Raw genomic sequence first — 19,047 nt, forward strand, 5'->3', positions numbered from 1 at the left:
TGATTGGAAAACGACATTCTCGATGCTATGGATAGTTTCAAAGTATATCACTGCGTATGTTATGATTAGCAATGTTCAGAACGTAATTAAATTTAGAAAATATTAAAAGAACAAATTAATTTATAAATACTTCTCTACACTTTCTTAAAGTGAAAAATGGACACTTAATACTGCTTCACAGTTGGTTAAATTAATATCGACTTTTCTTGTTAAAGATATCTTAATGTGAATTTGTGAAATATAAAATTAAATGAATATTAGTAACCTTTTACAAACATTAAAAATATGCGTGATGACGAGAAACCTGCTTGAAGTAAAAATATATCTAAGGACGGCTGGTATAGGTATTAACACTTTTACAAATGAAGCAAGTTACAATGTTTCGACCCTTTTAGTTCATCTTCAGATTAACGAAATTAAGATGACTGAAGATGACCTGCTAACTAGTTTGCAAATAGTATTATAAGTTCTAAATAGTTCTGAACTCGTATAGCGAAATGGTATAAGCATTAATTTTACTTATATATTTAAAACGGCTGGTATTATGGACAGAGAAAGTACCAGTAGAGGAGCGAACAACATTTCAACCTTCTTCGGTAATCGTCAGACTCACAAAGAAAGAATCTAACCTTAATCAATTTAATCATATTCCTCTTTACAGAACTCCCCACCACTGAAGCCTGCAAGACAGCTTTAGAACTATATCTATATCCGAGATCCTAACCCATCAATAGACATTCCCAGCAACCAATTAGCAACCCTCATAGAATTCACCACGATGAAGACAAACTTCATGTTCAACAACCACAACTATATACAAACAAATAGCCTAAGCATGGGCAATCCAGTATCACCAGTTCTAGCCAATATTTTTATGACACAAGTTGAAACACAAGCAATTAACACAGCATTACACCCGCCACTATACTGGTACAGAGATGTAGATGACACTGTTGTGGGATTCACATCTACAGAATACACACTTAGTTTTTTCCATCACATTAACGCTACACATCCGAACATCAACTTCACATGTGAACAAGAAGGAAGCATTCAAATATCATTTCTTAACCTCAAAAGTACGAGAACCGATACTCAATTTGAAACAGAAATCCACCGAAAAATCACCCATACTGGACTATAGATTCCTTGGGACTCAGCACATGAAACGAAAACAAAAACTCAACATACTAAGAAACCAAATAAACACAGCCATAAAACTATGCTCAATAGATAAAATTAACGATGAATTAGACAAAATTAAACAATATTTCATCAACATCAATAAGTTTCCTCCACAAACCGTAGAAAACATTATACGCACACACCTAGACAAAAAGCAAAATCAACCAACAAAAGTAAATATATCTCACGAATCAAAAAATCACAAAACCATATACTGCTGCATTCCACATATTCCCGACATCTGCAGAAAAATAACCAATATTTGGCAAAAACTAGCAACAAAATATGACATTTCAGTTAATACCAAATTTATTCAAAAACAAGGCATAAAACTAAGATCCATACTAAGTAAAAACTACACTGACAAACACAACACCAACATTATTTATAAAATACAATGTGATAACTGCCACAACTTCTATATTGGAGAAAGAAGTAGAAAAATGGAAACCAGATTCAAAGAACACAAAAAGTCACCTTCACAAGTTTTTAAACACTGCAAATCAAATAAACACAACATAACCATTGAAAACACATAAATACTAAATAAAGAAACAAACATAAACGCAAAATTAAAGAACTCTTACTTATTCAACTACTTAAACCCAAAATAAACCAATACAAAGGAACGCCTTTATACTTTTATTAATAAATATATCCAACATATAACACTGCCCTCTACATTTCTACACTCAATTACATAACCACCTTCAAACATGTGGTCAGCTACCGGTCAGTAACCCTTTCTTTATTTGTGAACCTGACGATGACCGAAGAAGGTCGAAACGTTGTTCGCTCCTCTACTAGTACTTTCTTTATCCATACCAGCTGTTTTTAAATAAATAATTTTCTATACAAATGGGTTTTCTCGTCATCACGGATTAATTTTATTTGTCACAAATCTTCACAGGTATTATAAATTTCATGTTTGAATTTCATGCAAAGCTGTGCGAGAGCTATTTGTGCTAGCCATCCCTAATTTGGCAGTGAAAGACTGGAGGGAAGGCAGCTCGTCACTACACCCATTTCCAGTGACGAGAGAGACTGACCGTCACCTACAAACGCTCCCACAGCTGAAAGGACGATCATATTTGGTGGAACGAGGATTCGAACTTGTTACCCTCAAATTGCAAGTTACGCTTCCTAATCACCTGGCCATGCCAAGCCCACTCTATAATCACCTGGCCATGCCAAGCCCACTCTATAAAGTGAAGTAATTTAATTTTTGAATTTCGGGCGAAGTTACACCAGGGCTATCTGAGTTAGCCGTCCCTCATTTAGCATTGTAAGACTAGAAGGAAGGCATCTAGTTATCACCACCCACCGCCAACTCTTGAGCTACTCTTTTATTAACGAATAGTCGGTTTGACTACTCTTGAGAACACTTGTATGTACAGTATTGGAAATAACCGAGAAAACAGTGGATAAGATGGGTATATATTTTAATGTTCCTCATTATTGAACTAAAGTGTGTTGCATCAGAACACAGTCACGTGTTTCTACTTTACACTGTATTTTGCTGTTTCAATCAAGAGATGCACCAGTATAATTCTTATAAAACTACAGACAGTTACATTATTCTTCTTAGTAGTGCGATAATGCACTAATGACTCTCAGGATAGAACATTCCTATAACAAATGTATAGGAACCAAGTTTTGGCTGGCGAAGGTTACCCCGTGCTGCAGATTGAGGAGGAATTTTATGCATAATGTGGAAAATTCTAAAAAAATTGTGTGAAACTAGTAGTATTTTTGATAGAAATAATTGAGGCTGAAAGTCCAAATCATTCAAAACTTATGTTAGATAACTCAGTATATGCTTTTGTGTTACACGCAGTAATCCAGTGAGAATTTTCCTAATAACCAAATTGTAAGTACAGGTGTGAATGTTAACTCGAAAACAGCATGACATACATCAGTGCAAAGTGACCTCAGTGAATGTATATCTGATGAAAAACTACTGTTTCAGAGAGATAGCTTGACCAAAAGGATAAAACGAATATTAGACTTTAAACAAAAAGATGGTTAAAGATATTGGAGGGTGTTATTTTTTTAATAATTAATTTAATTTCCGATTATTTGGTAACAATTATCGATTTTTTTTGTGTCAGCGAAGAGATCGGTATTACGATTGACGCACAGTAACTACTATGAAGCATAGTGGGGATTCTGTACATGTCATGTACATGAGGTTTCATGTTTAAGCAAAGATGTCAGCGATCTACATTAAACTGATGGCAACCTGACTGCTGTAATACACATGCAAAATCTTATTCATCACGTCCGTTGATGAAGATTTGTCCTTCAACAACAAAATAATAGTCTTAAACATACACCAAGTTGGTGAAGTGATATTTTGACAGTAAATAAACTGACGAAGTACTCATAATATGTTTCTGATAAAAACTTTACTGGAGTTGTACGGACTTATGTAAAAAATGGGAAGGGCAGAAGGCAATAAAACAACTTGGGTGAATTATGAAAATTAATACATGAAATCTGAAGAAATATTCCACAAACTTTCATTGATTAATTGTATGGCAGCATGAAAACAACGTGTAATATTCTGTAAAAACAAAAGAACTTATATACAAAATATTTGTATATTGAATAACGTATTTACTTTTATTTTGTATTTTATATGATAATGTTTTCTACCATTGATAAATTTACCAAATAGTTGGTATAACTCGTTATTTGAGACTCTTAAGTATGTGTACTGCTTGTGTTTCCATAATATTTTCCACTACAGTAAGAGTATAATTAAATAAATTATTCTAAGTAAATCTAAACTACTGTTACACAGTTAAACAAATGCATTACAAATAAAGGAAATGTCTGGAGAAAGTACGCGCAAATAAAACAGTAACCAGTTTACTGCGGTGATTTAAAAGAAAAGTCATATAACTGTTATTATAAAGTTTCTTTAAACTGTTTAGATTACATATTTTTTCTGATTTTTCGAAAAACGTTTTAAGTATTTCCACATGAGGTTTTGATAGAACAGTCTTTATGATATAGAAGTTTATCTGTGCGGCAAATAATTGACTGTAATTATACATGAAGCTACAATTTGACAATGATTCTTAAGTGAAAATATAATAAGCATATAGTTATTACAGGAGAATTAATATACATTGAAAATATATTCCATTCCTTAAACACGTATTATTTAGGGAGGCAATACTGTACTGGTTCAAATAATTATATAGCCATGTGATAATTTGAGGTTATTATTATCTTTATCCTGGCTATATATGTATATGCAGATATACTTGTGTGTGTACACAAACACCGGATCTGTTTTCCAATCACGGTGTGTTTTTTCTTTTACATTTTTCTTAAACCTATCATTGAAACAATGAGATAATATAAAAGTTATGCAGTTTTTACAATACAGTGTGTTTCAAGTTACGAGTAGTTTATAACTCGTAAAGAGGATAGGACAAGAGCAAAATTGTTCAATAATTCGCTTTACAGCGAGGCTTGTATCCAACTTTACTGTTTATGTTTGTTTATGAATTTCGCGAAAAGCTACACGAGGGCTATCTACTATAACCATCCCTAAATTTAGCAGTGTTAGGCTAGAGGGAAGGCAGCTAGTCATCACCACCCCCTGCAAATTATTGGGCTTCGTTTATACAAACGAATAGTGGGACTGACCGTCATATTATTACGCTCCCACAGCTGAAAGGGCGAGCATGTTTGGTGTGACAGATATTTGAATCCGCGACTCTCAGATTACGAGTCGAGTGCCTTAACCCACCTGACCATGCCAGGCTCTCCTGAGTGTTAACATTAAATCTGTAATTCAATTTTTTTTAGCCTAAGATCATCGAAGAAGAATTTGAAGTTATAACTTGTCCCACATCACACACACTTTATGATATATAACTTACCATTAAAATGCTCACATATTTTGTTGTATATCTATATCTTCTTGTAGAATGATAACATCACCATAAAAATGAATTAAGTTACTCATTCCAGTTTCCATATCATGTCTTTGTAGCGTGAGAGAAAAGTTGTAATACGTCTTTAAACAAACGAATACCATGTTACACGAGTCATTCTGATTGAAGATAAACACGGGGGTTGGCTGGTGAGTTTCAAGTGTGATAAACTCTTTGTATCAAAACGTACCTTTATACAGTACTCAAACGACTATTGTGTCCATAAAACCTTGTTCACGTTTCGCTAGTGGAATCATTAATTATTCTGAATTGATGGTGTAAAACACTGCATCTCTCAGGCGTGACAAACAAAACAGAAACCTCCGCACACAACACTGTTGATTCTCATGTATCATAACGGTTGTTTATTTAAGCTGTCGTATACGAAACATTGTAATAATGCTAGAAATACTCCCCCACTTCATTATATCTTTTGGTAGTGAAAGTAAAAATATCACTTCTCTCTTGTAGATGTTATTAATGTCAGTTTCAAGACATACTTTCGTAAAACCGCCCAAGTTGCTACACCTGATATAAGAATTCACATTTGACGAAGAGGAGTGCACTGTTTAAGAAAGTAAAGTTAGGAAACGGCTTCAATGGGCAGTAAAAAAAGATATATAACAGATTTACAACGTCATCTTTTACCAACGAATAGTGGGATTGACCGTCACTTTATAACGCCCCCATGTACCTTTGAGCGAAATTCAAAAATAAACATTCGTGTCTTTGTGTGGCACTTTAAAGATAACATACCAAATAAGTGCCTTAAAATGTAACACTATAACAGTAACGTTTCTGTTGATGTCTTGAAATGAGGCACTTTAATAATAACATAGAAAAGTAATGTCTTGAGACATTTTAGTGATAACATACCAGAGTAATGACTTGAAAATAAGCGAAACTAAAACAAGTAGATATCAGTTTGTTGTATACTAACGAAGTTTTATTTCTTTTACAACTTAAAATAAATAATTTACATTCTACTCAAGTTTTTATAAAACGTTCGAACAGTTTAAACACTAAGTCCACAATTATGTGTTAAATCTTTGTTATCAGGCTTTTCTCTATACATGTTGTTCCATCATTTAAAATACAAAAGTAATACAACCATAAATAATATTTATTTATTTATTTCCAAAGGCCACATACACGTTACTTCAAATATAAACTTTTATTAAAACGTTAAAAACTTAACAGAATCATTCAAATGATAATACAAAATTCTAATGATCAGTTTAACCTCAATAACACCGTATACTGACCTTCGATTCGAGGATAAGAAACGTGACTGTTAAAGTCACGTAGCACACACGTGAATAGTGTGGAAACAAGTTTTAACTCTATGTTAAACACTGATAATGCGAATAATTTCAGTTAGATGTTGTTTCTTATTAAACAGAAAGCTGCACAAAGGATTACCTGTTCTCTGCCTACCCCGGAATCGAAACCCGGTTTGAAGCAGTGAAAGTCCACAGACTTACCTCTGTGCCGCCAGAGGGCACTCAGTTAAATATTTAAACAATACTTTTTCTTTTTTAAGACCTTTTAATCTATTTTAACTTTTCCCATTGACTGCGACTCTAATTACATGCCGTTATACAACTAACACTTTTTCAGTTCATATTTATAAACATTTAAACATAAAGCAACAAAAATGTTATTAGTTCGATCCATTAAGAAAAAAGAACTTAATTTTCATATTCGTTCTAACCATTCTAGTGAACGTTTGCTTAATGTTGCAAACTTTTTCGAAATCAGGATTTTAAAAATGAAAAGAAGGTTAATGCATGATAATAAATCTTAGATTTAGACAAAAGTACAAATCCAAATATATGATATATATATAAAGCTTAGAAGTAAAATGTTATAGGCAAAATCTCTGAGTTCTTTATATATACATATAAAATCAAAACACATACAAATTTTTACCTATCGATACAAATAACAAAACACTTTAATGACCTTCAATTGTTTGTTTTTTTTGTTTCTCGGAATTTATATCCTATAATAAAATCATTCATAAGGACCTTGAATTAGTTAAATAGTTTTCAAAACGCAATTCTTATATAAATTATACAAATTAAAATATAAACAAATTATTATTAACTACACTTCTTTTCCATCTCTTTATCGTGTTTTAATAAAAACTTTATATTATTAATTACCTTTACTTGTGGCGGAGTTTATGTTTTCACCCCCTTGTATGTGTGTGTGTTTGTCAGTTAGATTTCTCAAAAGCGACTGAATGGATTTGGACGAAAGTTAGCACACATTTGGACTGTTACCCAGGTTAAAAGTGATTAGTTTTTGGAGGGTCAAGATCACTAAAATGCAAAAAAACAACAATATATTTTTCTCTGTAACTCAGTCAAAAATTACACAATTTTGATAAAATTTGGTAGATTTATGTAAAATATTATTCTTCATCGTTCTGCCAAAAATGGTCCGTGTCTGTCCTTAATGACGAACCTACGGGTACATTTTAATATTTTTGAGGGCTTGATATGACTGATCAACGCTGCGTGGCAGAGGTTAGAGTGACTGTATTGAGTTTCTTCTAGTTTTTTTTTGTTGTTGTTGCAGAAAATAAGTTTATTTTCATATGCACTATTAAAACAAATAGTAGATAAAAAAATAACCGAAAGACGTTTCCAAATGTTTACTGAACAAACGGTTACTGAATAAGCCTAAAAAAAGAGGATTGTTAGGGAAAATGTTTTGACTTGAGAAAGAAAAACATTTGTGGTTATGTAACTTGAGTTATATAACAATTACAAAAAACAACAACAAAGAAATGTATTTTTCATTAATGACTCGTTTCATTGCAATTATAAAAACATATCATTCTAAATGTGTAAGTTTTTGTGAAGCTTATCGTATATTGATGAATTAATTAATTTAAGACTAAAGATAAATCAACATAAATTCCATGTTAGATGACCCGAAATAACCCAAATATATGCCAACATACATTTTAATGAATGTATTTTGAGCAAATTTAAAATTCTACACAAAAATGTATTGTGTTACAAAACACAAAAAAAAAATTGAGTTTTGAAAAATAATTTATAAACTATTTTGGATCAAATTTGAATAGAGGTAAGAGTTTGGAATCTTATAAGCCTTTAGATTTACCAATGAGTCGCTAGGGGGCGATACTACAGTAACTTAGACAGGAGTAAAAGTACAGTGTGTCCGAAAGGTCTGGAACCACAGGTGATTTGCAACTTTTTTTTTATTAATTTCATACCTTGATTGAATGACACTTTCTCAAGACGTTGGATGTCAGACGTGGTCACCAGGAATGGGACCGTAGTCTTCTGACATGACCCTCATGGATTTCTTTTCCTGAGTGTTCTCAGGTAATGGGTTTTCAGGAATATTGAACGTCTGAAACAACAAATATCCTCCACGGTGCTCAAAAAGAATGGAAATAACTTCTACAAACTTGTTTCGAATTACACGGACAGCATGTGTCGCACATTACGTACAATTTCTTGATGAATTATCTATGGCTATAGACTTTCCAAACAACCTGTTGTCGAGTGAAGTTAGTTGGAACTTTATAACGGTAGAAACTATTACTAAAACCACAAAATACAAACAATAAATAATATGCACATCTGTATTAAATTGATAAAATTATGATAATGAACTACGTTTCTACAATAGAAGAAAGTATAATTAAAATAAACTTTTAATCGAATGACAAAAAGTACAAATAAATAAAGAAAAATATATTTTACAAGCTTCGACTAATTTATTTTTGAGTATATTTTAATGTGTTTAATTTATATAAACCTTGTATTCTATGTTTGTACATTTTGAAAACTGTGTATTTAATTCAGGCTATTTATTTTTAGACGAACAGCGATATTTAAATATTTTATTGCATATTTTCTCTAAAACTACACCCTGGTGAGTGATTTTGAAGTCACGAAATTGGTAAAGAAAAATAATAAAGATGAAAACCAAAACTTCCAAGGACTTCAGAGTTTTGTTATATTATATACATATATAAAGTCAAACTGTTCATCATTTGAAACTATTCACTTCTGATATCAGAACTCAAAAGGAGTCTATGAAACTGTAACAGTTTTGCAAAACAAAGGGGGAACTTCACCTACTTCTTAACGCTAGTGCTTTGACTGATGGTCTAGCTTTTTCCAGTAGTATTGTAGCAACGTTAAGTACGGACTTTGTTTTTTTCTTCTCTTTTTCTTTAGCTAGAAAAATTATATAACTTCTGATGGACCGGGTTTGTTATTGTCTTTCATCTTAGAACGGAAGTCTTAGGTTCTCAGTTTCCGCCAGTGAGTCACGTTGGCTCATTGTAAGAACTTACTGCATTTTTTCACTTGATTTTGCTTCAGTTTTAACAGTCGTCGTGCCCTCTTTTGTCGAAATCTTCGAACGAAACTGTTGCGGTCAAGAAGCAGACGACTTTCGTTGTGGCGGTAGTTTCCATCCGAGCTGCCCATTATTATATACTCTCTTCGCACTTTTAGCTTAGGACATCGGCACTTTTCCAAAGACCACGCATACTCTCGAGCCGAAATAGCAACTGTGTTCTTATAGGACTGTATAACTTGCAACTCGTAGCGAATATCGTCATTGACATATGAATAGCTGAGTACTCGGACTCTGAGAACTAGAAAATAAGATTAGATAATTAACAGATCGTTCTAAAATACTGATAAATGAAAACCAACAAATAGCACTAATGGAGATCTTGAAACTGCATGGAGTCTATTAATCTCTAAAAGCTGACATGGAAAATAACCACACAGTTTGGTTGTGGTTTCTTTTTTTTCGGACACCATTAGCGTTTTGACATTAACGTTTTATGAATTTCGAAAAGTTAACAGAAACAATAAGACACAGGTAGGTTACTTCTAAAAACATTACAACTAAAGTAAAAATAAAATTCTAGAAATAAATATTTCAAGTTGAAAATAAAATTTTACAAATCAAACCTCGGAAGTCATTCCATAGAAGACAAAACTAAAAATATGAACTTTCCTGGTAAAAGTAATGAACTCTTTCAAATATTCGAGTTTATGTTGAACATCAATGATGAAAATGTTATTTTAAAAATATATGTAGATATAACTATAGATCGTCTGCTACTCTTCTTTAACTCCCTCTAACAACTTTAATTTTAATGTTCATTTTAATTTTGCTGTATATTTGATACAGTTTAAGTAGCAAAATATCTGGGCTTTAAACAAATCAACCAAAAGCACCTGACACACACACATGCAAAAGACAAACAAAAGTTATGTTTTGCGATATATATATATCTAAGGTTGTCTTGATTGGTTAATATCGTTCGAATCTAATAGAGTTGGCGCCGGTCTTTACAGGTTTATTTAACAGCATATGAATCTTGACGACGCACTTTTCTGTAAATGTAGCAAAATTTCCTAAAGCTGTGAAAAGAAAGATAGAAAAGTCAATAGAATATTTGAACGAAATGTCTGCTATACATTCGAATAAGAACGTGCACTTACCAAAGTCGCTGGTACAAAAGTGCTTTGTTTGTCTGTAAACTTTCTTACAGGGTAGACAGGCACCTGAGGATGAAGAAAGGGGTCGTTATTTGTATTTGATTTTATTGTGAACAATCAAGACATTAACAACTACAACATTATCAGTAACAGTAACGTGAAACCGAACAGTTATGTTAAAAACACGTTCTATGAACAACTAACATAAGATTTGACAACCTTTTTCTCAGGCTTGTAATGCCAGATTTTCTCCTGCTTTGAAACACCACTCGTATTTTCCTTTTTATACATATAATATATGACAGCGCCATCAATCATTAAGGTTACCAACCATTAAACTTAGATTACTTCAAGTCTTGACGTTCTAATTGTTCACAGAACGTGATTCATTTAGAAGTCAAGTTGTTGGCATTTGCTTCGTATATCATTTTGTTCTTAATATAGAATGAAACGCAAAGCTATTACTGAGGTGCATTAAAGATACCAAAAGTAATGACGTAACAGTAGTCGAAGTTACGATATCATTGATTAGATCAGAAATGAGGAAGTCCATAAAGTTCCCGGAGTTGATAATGTTATAGTAACAGATAAAATGTTTACAGGCTTTCGTAGAAAGGAATATTAATTCGTGATTAATTACTAATTTGGCGTAATTTATATGTCACTCAGTATTAGTATAATATTTTATATCGACGCGTATGAGTGACAAAGTTCAAAAAGTGTCCAAACATCTCTGCGATTGAAAGGTCAAACAACACTTAATATGTCCATACTTACCGCATTATTATCCGATACTGCATGCCACAACTGTTATTTAATATTAGTCTAGATTAAAATAACTAAACTATAAGAAAAATATCAGCTTATGTGTGTCTGTGACGGGAATATTTTGTTTTAACCTCTACTATTAATACGACATTAAAAAGGTCAGTGAAGTTTGTTTTTGAATTGTGCGCAAAGCTAAACGTGGGCTACCTGCGTTAAACCCCAACTTAGCAGTGTTAGACAAGAGGGCTAGTTATCACCACCCACAAACAACTCTTGGGTTACTCTTTTACCAACGAATAGTGGGATTAACCGTCACATTATAACGCCCCCACGGCTGAAAGGGCGAGCATGTTTGGTGCGACGGGGATTCGAACCCGCGACCCTCAGATTACGAGTCGAACGCCTTAACTCACCTGGCCATGCGGGGTCTTTATTATTTCTTAAGAATACCTTATTTTACATTTTAAAATCTACTAATGCGTATAAATGTTTATTTATATAAAATCTGGACATTCGGTATGACAAACAAACAAGTAGTTATTCAAGTGAGAATTGGATAAAACAAGCATAATAAAGAATAAGGTAACCAAAAGTTTACTAACAAAAATGACAAATTGGGGGAAAAATTGATTATTTACCCCAATGAGTTGCTAAATGAGCAACTATCTGTTACACATAATTTTTTATTTACGTATAGGTGTGTGTGTGTGTATAATGTAAGGTTTAGAGAATTTTACAATGTACAATAGTTTTGAACCTTACTGAACATTATTTAATAGGAAAAAAAACCCATTTATTTAAGTTATTTATCTTTCGTTTAGTTCCCCGATGGGACAGTGGTAAGTCTTCGTATTTACGATGCTAAAATCAGAGTTTGATTTTCCTCGGTGAACACAGAGGATATCTATAAGATAAAAACACACGCCCTGGTTTAACCAAATTAGTTGTGCCTCCTAGAGGCACAGTGATAAGTCTTTAAATTTATGACACTAAAAATCGGTTTTCAATATCCGTCGTAAGCACAGAAGAAAAAGCCCATTGTGGAACTTTGTGCTTAAAAATAAATAAAAAAAACACATTATTTTTAATGTTAAATACACACTGAATGAAACCAAGATATGTCGCCTTCATATTTTATGAAAAATTCTCGATAGTGCAATGTGCTATCCGCACTGTGCCCAACACAGGCATCGAAATCGAAATTTCAACGTTATTATTCTGTAGACTTATCGCTGAACCTCTAGGGAGCTAGAGCTATATGATATGAAAATGAACAACTGACCCTCAAGAGTTTCATTGCCAACGACATTCAGTGCTTGGATAGAGGTAAATATTTATTTGATAGTTTAGTTAGGTAAAAGTTACCGTGTTATTTGCACTTAGCACGTTGTGAGCTTTAAGAAAACCAGGATGTTTGTTTGAAGTTAAGCACAAAGCTACACTAAGGATTATCTGTGCTCTGCCCATCACGGTTATCGAAACCCGTTTTCTAAGTTGTAATTCTGCGGACATACCGCTAAGCCACGTGGGGGTAAATTAGGGAGAAATATGTGTAATTCTCGCGATTTGTCTTATTTCCTACGCGTTGTTTTCAGATACAAGTTGGGTATTATTGTATTGAAGCTGTTTGGTTCTACATCAAAATATTTCTTACTTTTGAATGTCAAATGTGGTGAGTGAGTTCTCCTGAAAGGTGTTATCGTTGTTTTCACTTCTGGAACTGTTGTTGGAGTCAGGGTATTTGTTCTGTTTCGGTTCACTTTTTCCCATTTGTTAAAAATCCTGGAAAACTGAAAATTAGTAAAACGCGTTGAGTCTTTGTCATACGCTTTTATAAAGATATTCGTTTTCGGATTGATAAATTTCTTGTAACCATGGCGACCGGGAATCGGGGTTGTGTTTGTTGAAAACCCTTGGTAACGACCAGGATGATGCGTCATTCTTGTCACAGTAGAAGAGACTCCTCGATAATTATAGTGATTATATTGTTTTGTTTTCTTCTTCGTAGGAGTTTTAATCTGTCGATCAGGACGTGACGTCGCTTTTGTCGTGAGTCCAGCCGATAATCTTTTATTTTCATATCGATCACGATGCGGCGCTGTAGTCGTTGTAGGAGTATTAATATTTCGAAAATGGCCGTGATACGGACTCCATGTTATAGCTGATAAGGATGTTACTGTGCGAAAACCATAACGATCAGAACGCGATGTGTTACGTACTGGTGAAGTTGTGTAAGTTCTGTATCTATTACTTCTAACTGAATTGGTTATTGAATCATTTTGATGGGGCTTGGGTGATAAGGAGACAATATTTTGTGATGATGGAGCTGTGGGGAATTTCCTCTGTTTGAGGGGATAGTGCTCTTTGGACAGCCAGTATTCGTAGCTTATACCTGGATTCGATTCTTTAAGCAGCACCTGTGATAGAGAAAAATTAATTTAGTATATTAACAATAGTATATATTCAAAGCTGAATTTACTAGATCATTCACTTCGTATTACTAAAATGAGTTATACTATAAACAAGTTGTAGCTATTGAGAAATGGATTGAATAATATGAAATTACTGCAATCTTGAATTACTTGTGTATTAAATTAGATCTGTAGTAATAAGAATTCCTGATAATAAAAATAATTGGTTGTTACCATTACGTAAAGATTTTGATTTATTGGGCCTGGAATGGTGATTGTTTCGACACTGTCTTTGGTTCGGTTATAAATCACCACTGAATCAGCCACGGGATAACTTCCTGGCCAATCAATCAGCCAGTTTCCATTGATAATAAATGTTCCTTTTTCATCCGCTAGGGCTGTATCAATGATCAGAAGAAAAACATGTATTAATAACACGTGAAAACAAATTTGCCTTTCCCGAAGTGTAAATTGTTACTAAATCAAATACACGCTTATCTACAGTTGTTTACGAACTGTTAATACAAGACAGAATTTATTAATGAATAGACTAAGTGTTTTGTTTTAAATGTACTTCAGGCAACGATCTAAATTTTCAAAAAGCCACAGTTTAAGAGGAGAACATTTTTTCCTGTTTACTTTAACTTAAAAATAAAAAAGTTGAAATAAATTATAAAATTTATATTTTAAAATATTTTTGGACTTTTATGTTGAATTTAGATTAACAGAACTAGACATGATAAATTAAAACATCTTAGTGGCATACGATCTTACCTAGTAAGTTTTTACTGCTATCTGAGATTAAGATATTGGTAGCCCCAGCAGGTATCATAGCAACATCATTGTATCCAAGTCCAAAACCTGAGGACAAAAATCATTACAAAAACAAGCAGTAGTTCATAGATAAACAAAAGCTGTTTCTTTAAACGTGTTGTTAAATAATTGATAGTTATGGTGTTTTTTATACTGTGTTTTATATTACAATAGAGTATGTTTGAAACCTTTTACTGATGAGAAAACAAAATGTACGAAAATGTTCTCTTAATCTCAATTAATAAATATAAATATAGGCACAGCAATAATAGTTTTTATATTTTTTCAGGTATAAATAAACCTAAATTTATACAAAATTTTGGCACAAAACATTGCGTGTCTTACCTTAATGTTCAATTGTAGATAACTCATAAAATGATAACGAAATTAAAGAGAAAATAGAACTAAACTTTACAAAAGTCATGCAACTGTTCAGTTTTCAACTTCATAATTTCCATAAGAACAGATTTCAGTAGTGTAGATCCAAAAGTATAATTATTCTTTTTAAATACAAGTTATATAATTTACTACAAGACAGTTTTAAAGTTCTCCATGTTTTCTTAATTCGTAGGCCCGGTATGGCCAGGTGGGTTAAGGCGTTCGACTCGTGATCTGAGAGTCGCGGGTTCACATCCCAGTCGCACCAAACATGCTTGCCCTTTCAGCCGTGGGGGCGTTATAATGTGACGGTCAATACCACTATTCGTTGGTAAAAGAATAGTCCAAGAGTTGGCGGTGGGTGGTGATGACTAGCCGCCTTCCCTCTAGTCTTACACTGCTAAATTAGGGACGGCTAGCTTACATAGCCCTCGAGTAGCTTTGTGCGAAATTAAAAACAAAAACAAACTTAATTCGCAGTCACGTGCATGACCACCACAGTTGACTGTCCACGACGTACGACCATTAGATAGTTTATCAACAAAAACATCACGAACGAGGATCGCAAAATAATTTTTAAGCAACAAGGTGACTGAACAACAAGGTGAAGCAACAAGAACTAGCATTATTAACTGTAATTTTTAGGGGTGACTGGACCATTCCAGAGAATGTGAAAACAATAATATGATTTTACTAGCAATATTTAGGGGAACATAGGAGTATGCTGAAAAGTAGAATAACAAAAACACACCATTAGTTCAGGGAAAGTGTACTAAAGGAATAGAATAACAAGATGTAACATCTCCATTAGTTTAGGGTACGTGTACTAAAGGAATAGAATAACAAGATGTAACATGTCCATTAGTTTATGGAAAGTGTACTAAAAAAATAGAACAACAAGAACTGACATAGCTAACACCACTAGTTTAGGGGAATTGTACTAAAGAAATAGAACAACAAGAACTGACATAGCTAACACCACTAGTTTAGGGGAAGTGTACTAAAGAAATAGAACAACAAGAACTGACATAGCTAACACCACTAGTTTAGGGTACGTGTACTAAGGGAATAGAATAACAAGATGTAACATCTCCATTTGTTTAGGGTATGTGTACTAAAGGAATAGAATAACAAGATGTAACATGTCCATTAGTTTATGGAAAGTGTACTAAAGAAATAGAACAACAAGAACTGACATAGCTAACACCACTAGTTTAGGGTACGTGTACTAAGGGAATAGAATAACAAGATGTAACATCTCCATTTGTTTAGGGTATGTGTACTAAAGGAATAGAATAACAAGATGTAACATGTCCATTAGTTTATGGAAAGTGTACTAAAGAAATAGAACAACAAGAACTGACATAGCTAACACCACTAGTTTAGGGGAAGTGTACTAAAGAAATAGAACAACAAGAACTGACATAGCTAACACCACTAGTTTAAAAAAAGTGCGTGTTAATGGTTCAATCGAAACAAATACATTTAAAACAATGACTTTTATTTTAAAAAAGACGGAAAGAAACTGAATTTAAGGCCAAATTTTCATGATTAGGAAGCTATTAAGTCTGTAGATATCACACATTTATTTACTTGAGTCTTTTTTGATTGTAGAGAAAGATTTAAAGCACAAACTATAACGTAGGCAACATTTCACAGAATACACAACACATTGTTTGTTTATTTTGAATTTCGCGTAAAGTTAAACGAGGGTTATTTGTCCTACCCGTCCCTAATTTAGTAGTGTAAGACTAGAGGGAAGGCAGCTAGTCATCACCACCCATTGCCAATGCTTGGACTACTCTTTTATCAACGAATAGTGGGATTGATCGTTACTTTATAACGCCCCCATGTACCTTTGAGTGAGGAGTCGAACCCGTGACCCTCAGATTACGAGTCAAGCACCTCTAAACACCCAGCCATGCCGGGGCCAACATCTAGGAAAAGAAGGTTTGTAACATTTTCATTACTTTAAATATTTTGTTCTTTAAAATGTTTTATAAGTTGTATTGATTTGTAGACAAGATAAATTTTGATCATTAAATACTTTGGTGGAAAAGTTTCAAAACAACGCTTTGTATAATAATCTAAACGGAATAAACATATTTTTAAAATTGATGATAAAAATTACTTAAATAACAAAAACTCTTGTAACATTAAGCTTGAGTCGATAAAAATTAACAAACCATCCATGCGTAGTTAAATTGAGTTTCTGCGTGATAAATTTTCTGTGTTTAGGTTTTCTTATGGCAAATCCACAATAGGCTAACTGCTCTGTGAACCGAGGAGAATCGAACTCCTGATTCTAGCATTGTAAATCCGAAGACTTACTGCTGTCTCACCGGGTAACAAAAATTTCTCAATATTGGGTTATTTTAAACATAACATAACACCGGAATAAAAAAATTGATTTTCTCACCACTATACAATGAAGTGTTTCTTAGGACACTGGAAATGTGACCTAAGGACTTCTGACCATAGAATACATCTTTGTAATGGATGCATGTAAGATTTCGACCTCCACAAATCCCACATTTGTCAATGGTTCTGTAAGACCCAACTCGGCCATCGCATCCTATCGGCTAAACATAAAATAATATACACTGCGTTTAACAAGGGGATTTATAAATTATAACCATTGTTAAATAATCTGTTTTATATTTTATGGACTATTTCACTCTAATTCACGCCTTATCTTTGCTAGAAATGTTTGGTCACTTAGAGTGAAAATAGATCCTTCAGTCGCATTGCAATAATAACACCACTTCCCTCGAGTTCATAACTGACGTGCTTTCTTTGAAATCAAATAAGCTATTAACCTCAAAATACACATACGTATAACAGTAATCAAACAAAATTTAAATACCTACCATACAACGACCATTTACACAGACATTCTTTCCACCAGGCTTACATTTTGTCCCGTCTATAACTTTTCCAAAGCTGTATATCAGGTGATGTCCTTTTGCTTGACATTTCAATTCACAAGGGTTACCACCTGTAAAAAAGGGTAGATATACAAACTTTAGTTATTGCACTGTTACTCTGAAAATGCTATTTTGTTTTTCTAGCAAAGATACACAAGGGCTACTTGTACTAGCCGCTCATAATTTTGAAGTGACATACAAGACAGAGAAAATAGATAGTTAACACCAACCATCGATATCTCTTGGTTACTCTTGATAGAGCAAATAGTTGGATTTTAAGGTTACTATTATAACGCACCTATGGCTTCAAATTGCGAAACGCAATTTTTTTTCCTTGCTGTAACGTGACGCAAGCTACAGAAACTCAGATCTACAGTCAGGCACGCTAACTACTGAGTTGCGATCAGCCCTATTTTCAAAAGAGGACATATACACGTTCACTTTATTTTGAAAAATATTATGTGTTAATATAATATTGTAGTGCATGACAGCTTTATATTGGCATGCATTTGAATTTGAACTGTTGGGGCAAAACTGTTGAACTGTGAACAAGCATGTTCTTCATAATTCTAAATTTATTTGTTGTTAATTAGTTGTATCCTCTGATGACAAAATAAATGATAAAAATGATTATCTTGGATTGTTCGCTAAAAATAACGCACACACATATATATATTTGTACTAAACAGTTAAACTAAATGTTATTTTTTTCACTCAAAAATTAGTATTTTGGTTTTCCTGTAACAAAAGCAATTGTTAACAGCGTTTCTTGGCGTGATGCCAGTTTATATTGAACTTTGGTAGATCATAGTTTTATGTACGATACTCCGTAGTATGTCTAAGTTTGCTTTTTGTTTTTGAATTTCGCACAAAGCTACTCGAGGGCTATCTGTGCTAGCCGTCCCTAATTTAGCAGTGTAAGACTAGAGGGAAGGCAGCTAGTCATCACCACCCACCGCCAACTCTTGGGCTACTCTTTTACCAACGAATAGTGGGATTGACCGTAACATTATAACGCCCCCACAGCTGAAAGGGCGAGCATGTTTGGTGCGACGGAGATACGAACCCGTGACTAAGTCATCAAGATATCTTTCATATA

The 19,047-nt window shown here is 33.4% G+C and overlaps 1 protein-coding gene across 7 annotated transcripts in view; it reads right to left on the reverse strand.

Moving 5' to 3' along the window:
* Positions 1–6,255: 6,255 nt before the first annotated feature.
* Positions 6,256–19,047, reverse strand: part of LOC143236850 (uncharacterized) — a 71,925-nt gene continuing 59,133 nt past the window's right edge. For 6 of the 7 annotated variants that reach the window (XM_076475472.1, XM_076475468.1, XM_076475469.1 and 3 more), the window contains 7 exons: positions 17,892–18,019; positions 17,441–17,603; positions 14,605–14,691; positions 14,065–14,228; positions 13,074–13,836; positions 10,655–10,717; positions 6,256–9,792 (listed from right to left, as the gene is read on the reverse strand). In XM_076475472.1, the coding sequence (XP_076331587.1) occupies positions 9,470–9,792; positions 10,655–10,717; positions 13,074–13,836; positions 14,065–14,228; positions 14,605–14,691; positions 17,441–17,603; positions 17,892–18,019 (1,691 nt within the window). In that variant the 3' untranslated portion in view covers positions 6,256–9,469. The remainder of the gene's footprint in view (positions 9,793–10,654; positions 10,718–13,073; positions 13,837–14,064; positions 14,229–14,604; positions 14,692–17,440; positions 17,604–17,891; positions 18,020–19,047) is intronic. The other variant, XR_013019771.1, reaches the window with a different exon arrangement.

The sequence above is a fragment of the Tachypleus tridentatus genome, chromosome 13 (assembly GCF_004210375.1).
Source record: "Tachypleus tridentatus isolate NWPU-2018 chromosome 13, ASM421037v1, whole genome shotgun sequence".
Classification (NCBI taxonomy): domain Eukaryota; kingdom Metazoa; phylum Arthropoda; class Merostomata; order Xiphosura; family Limulidae; genus Tachypleus; species Tachypleus tridentatus.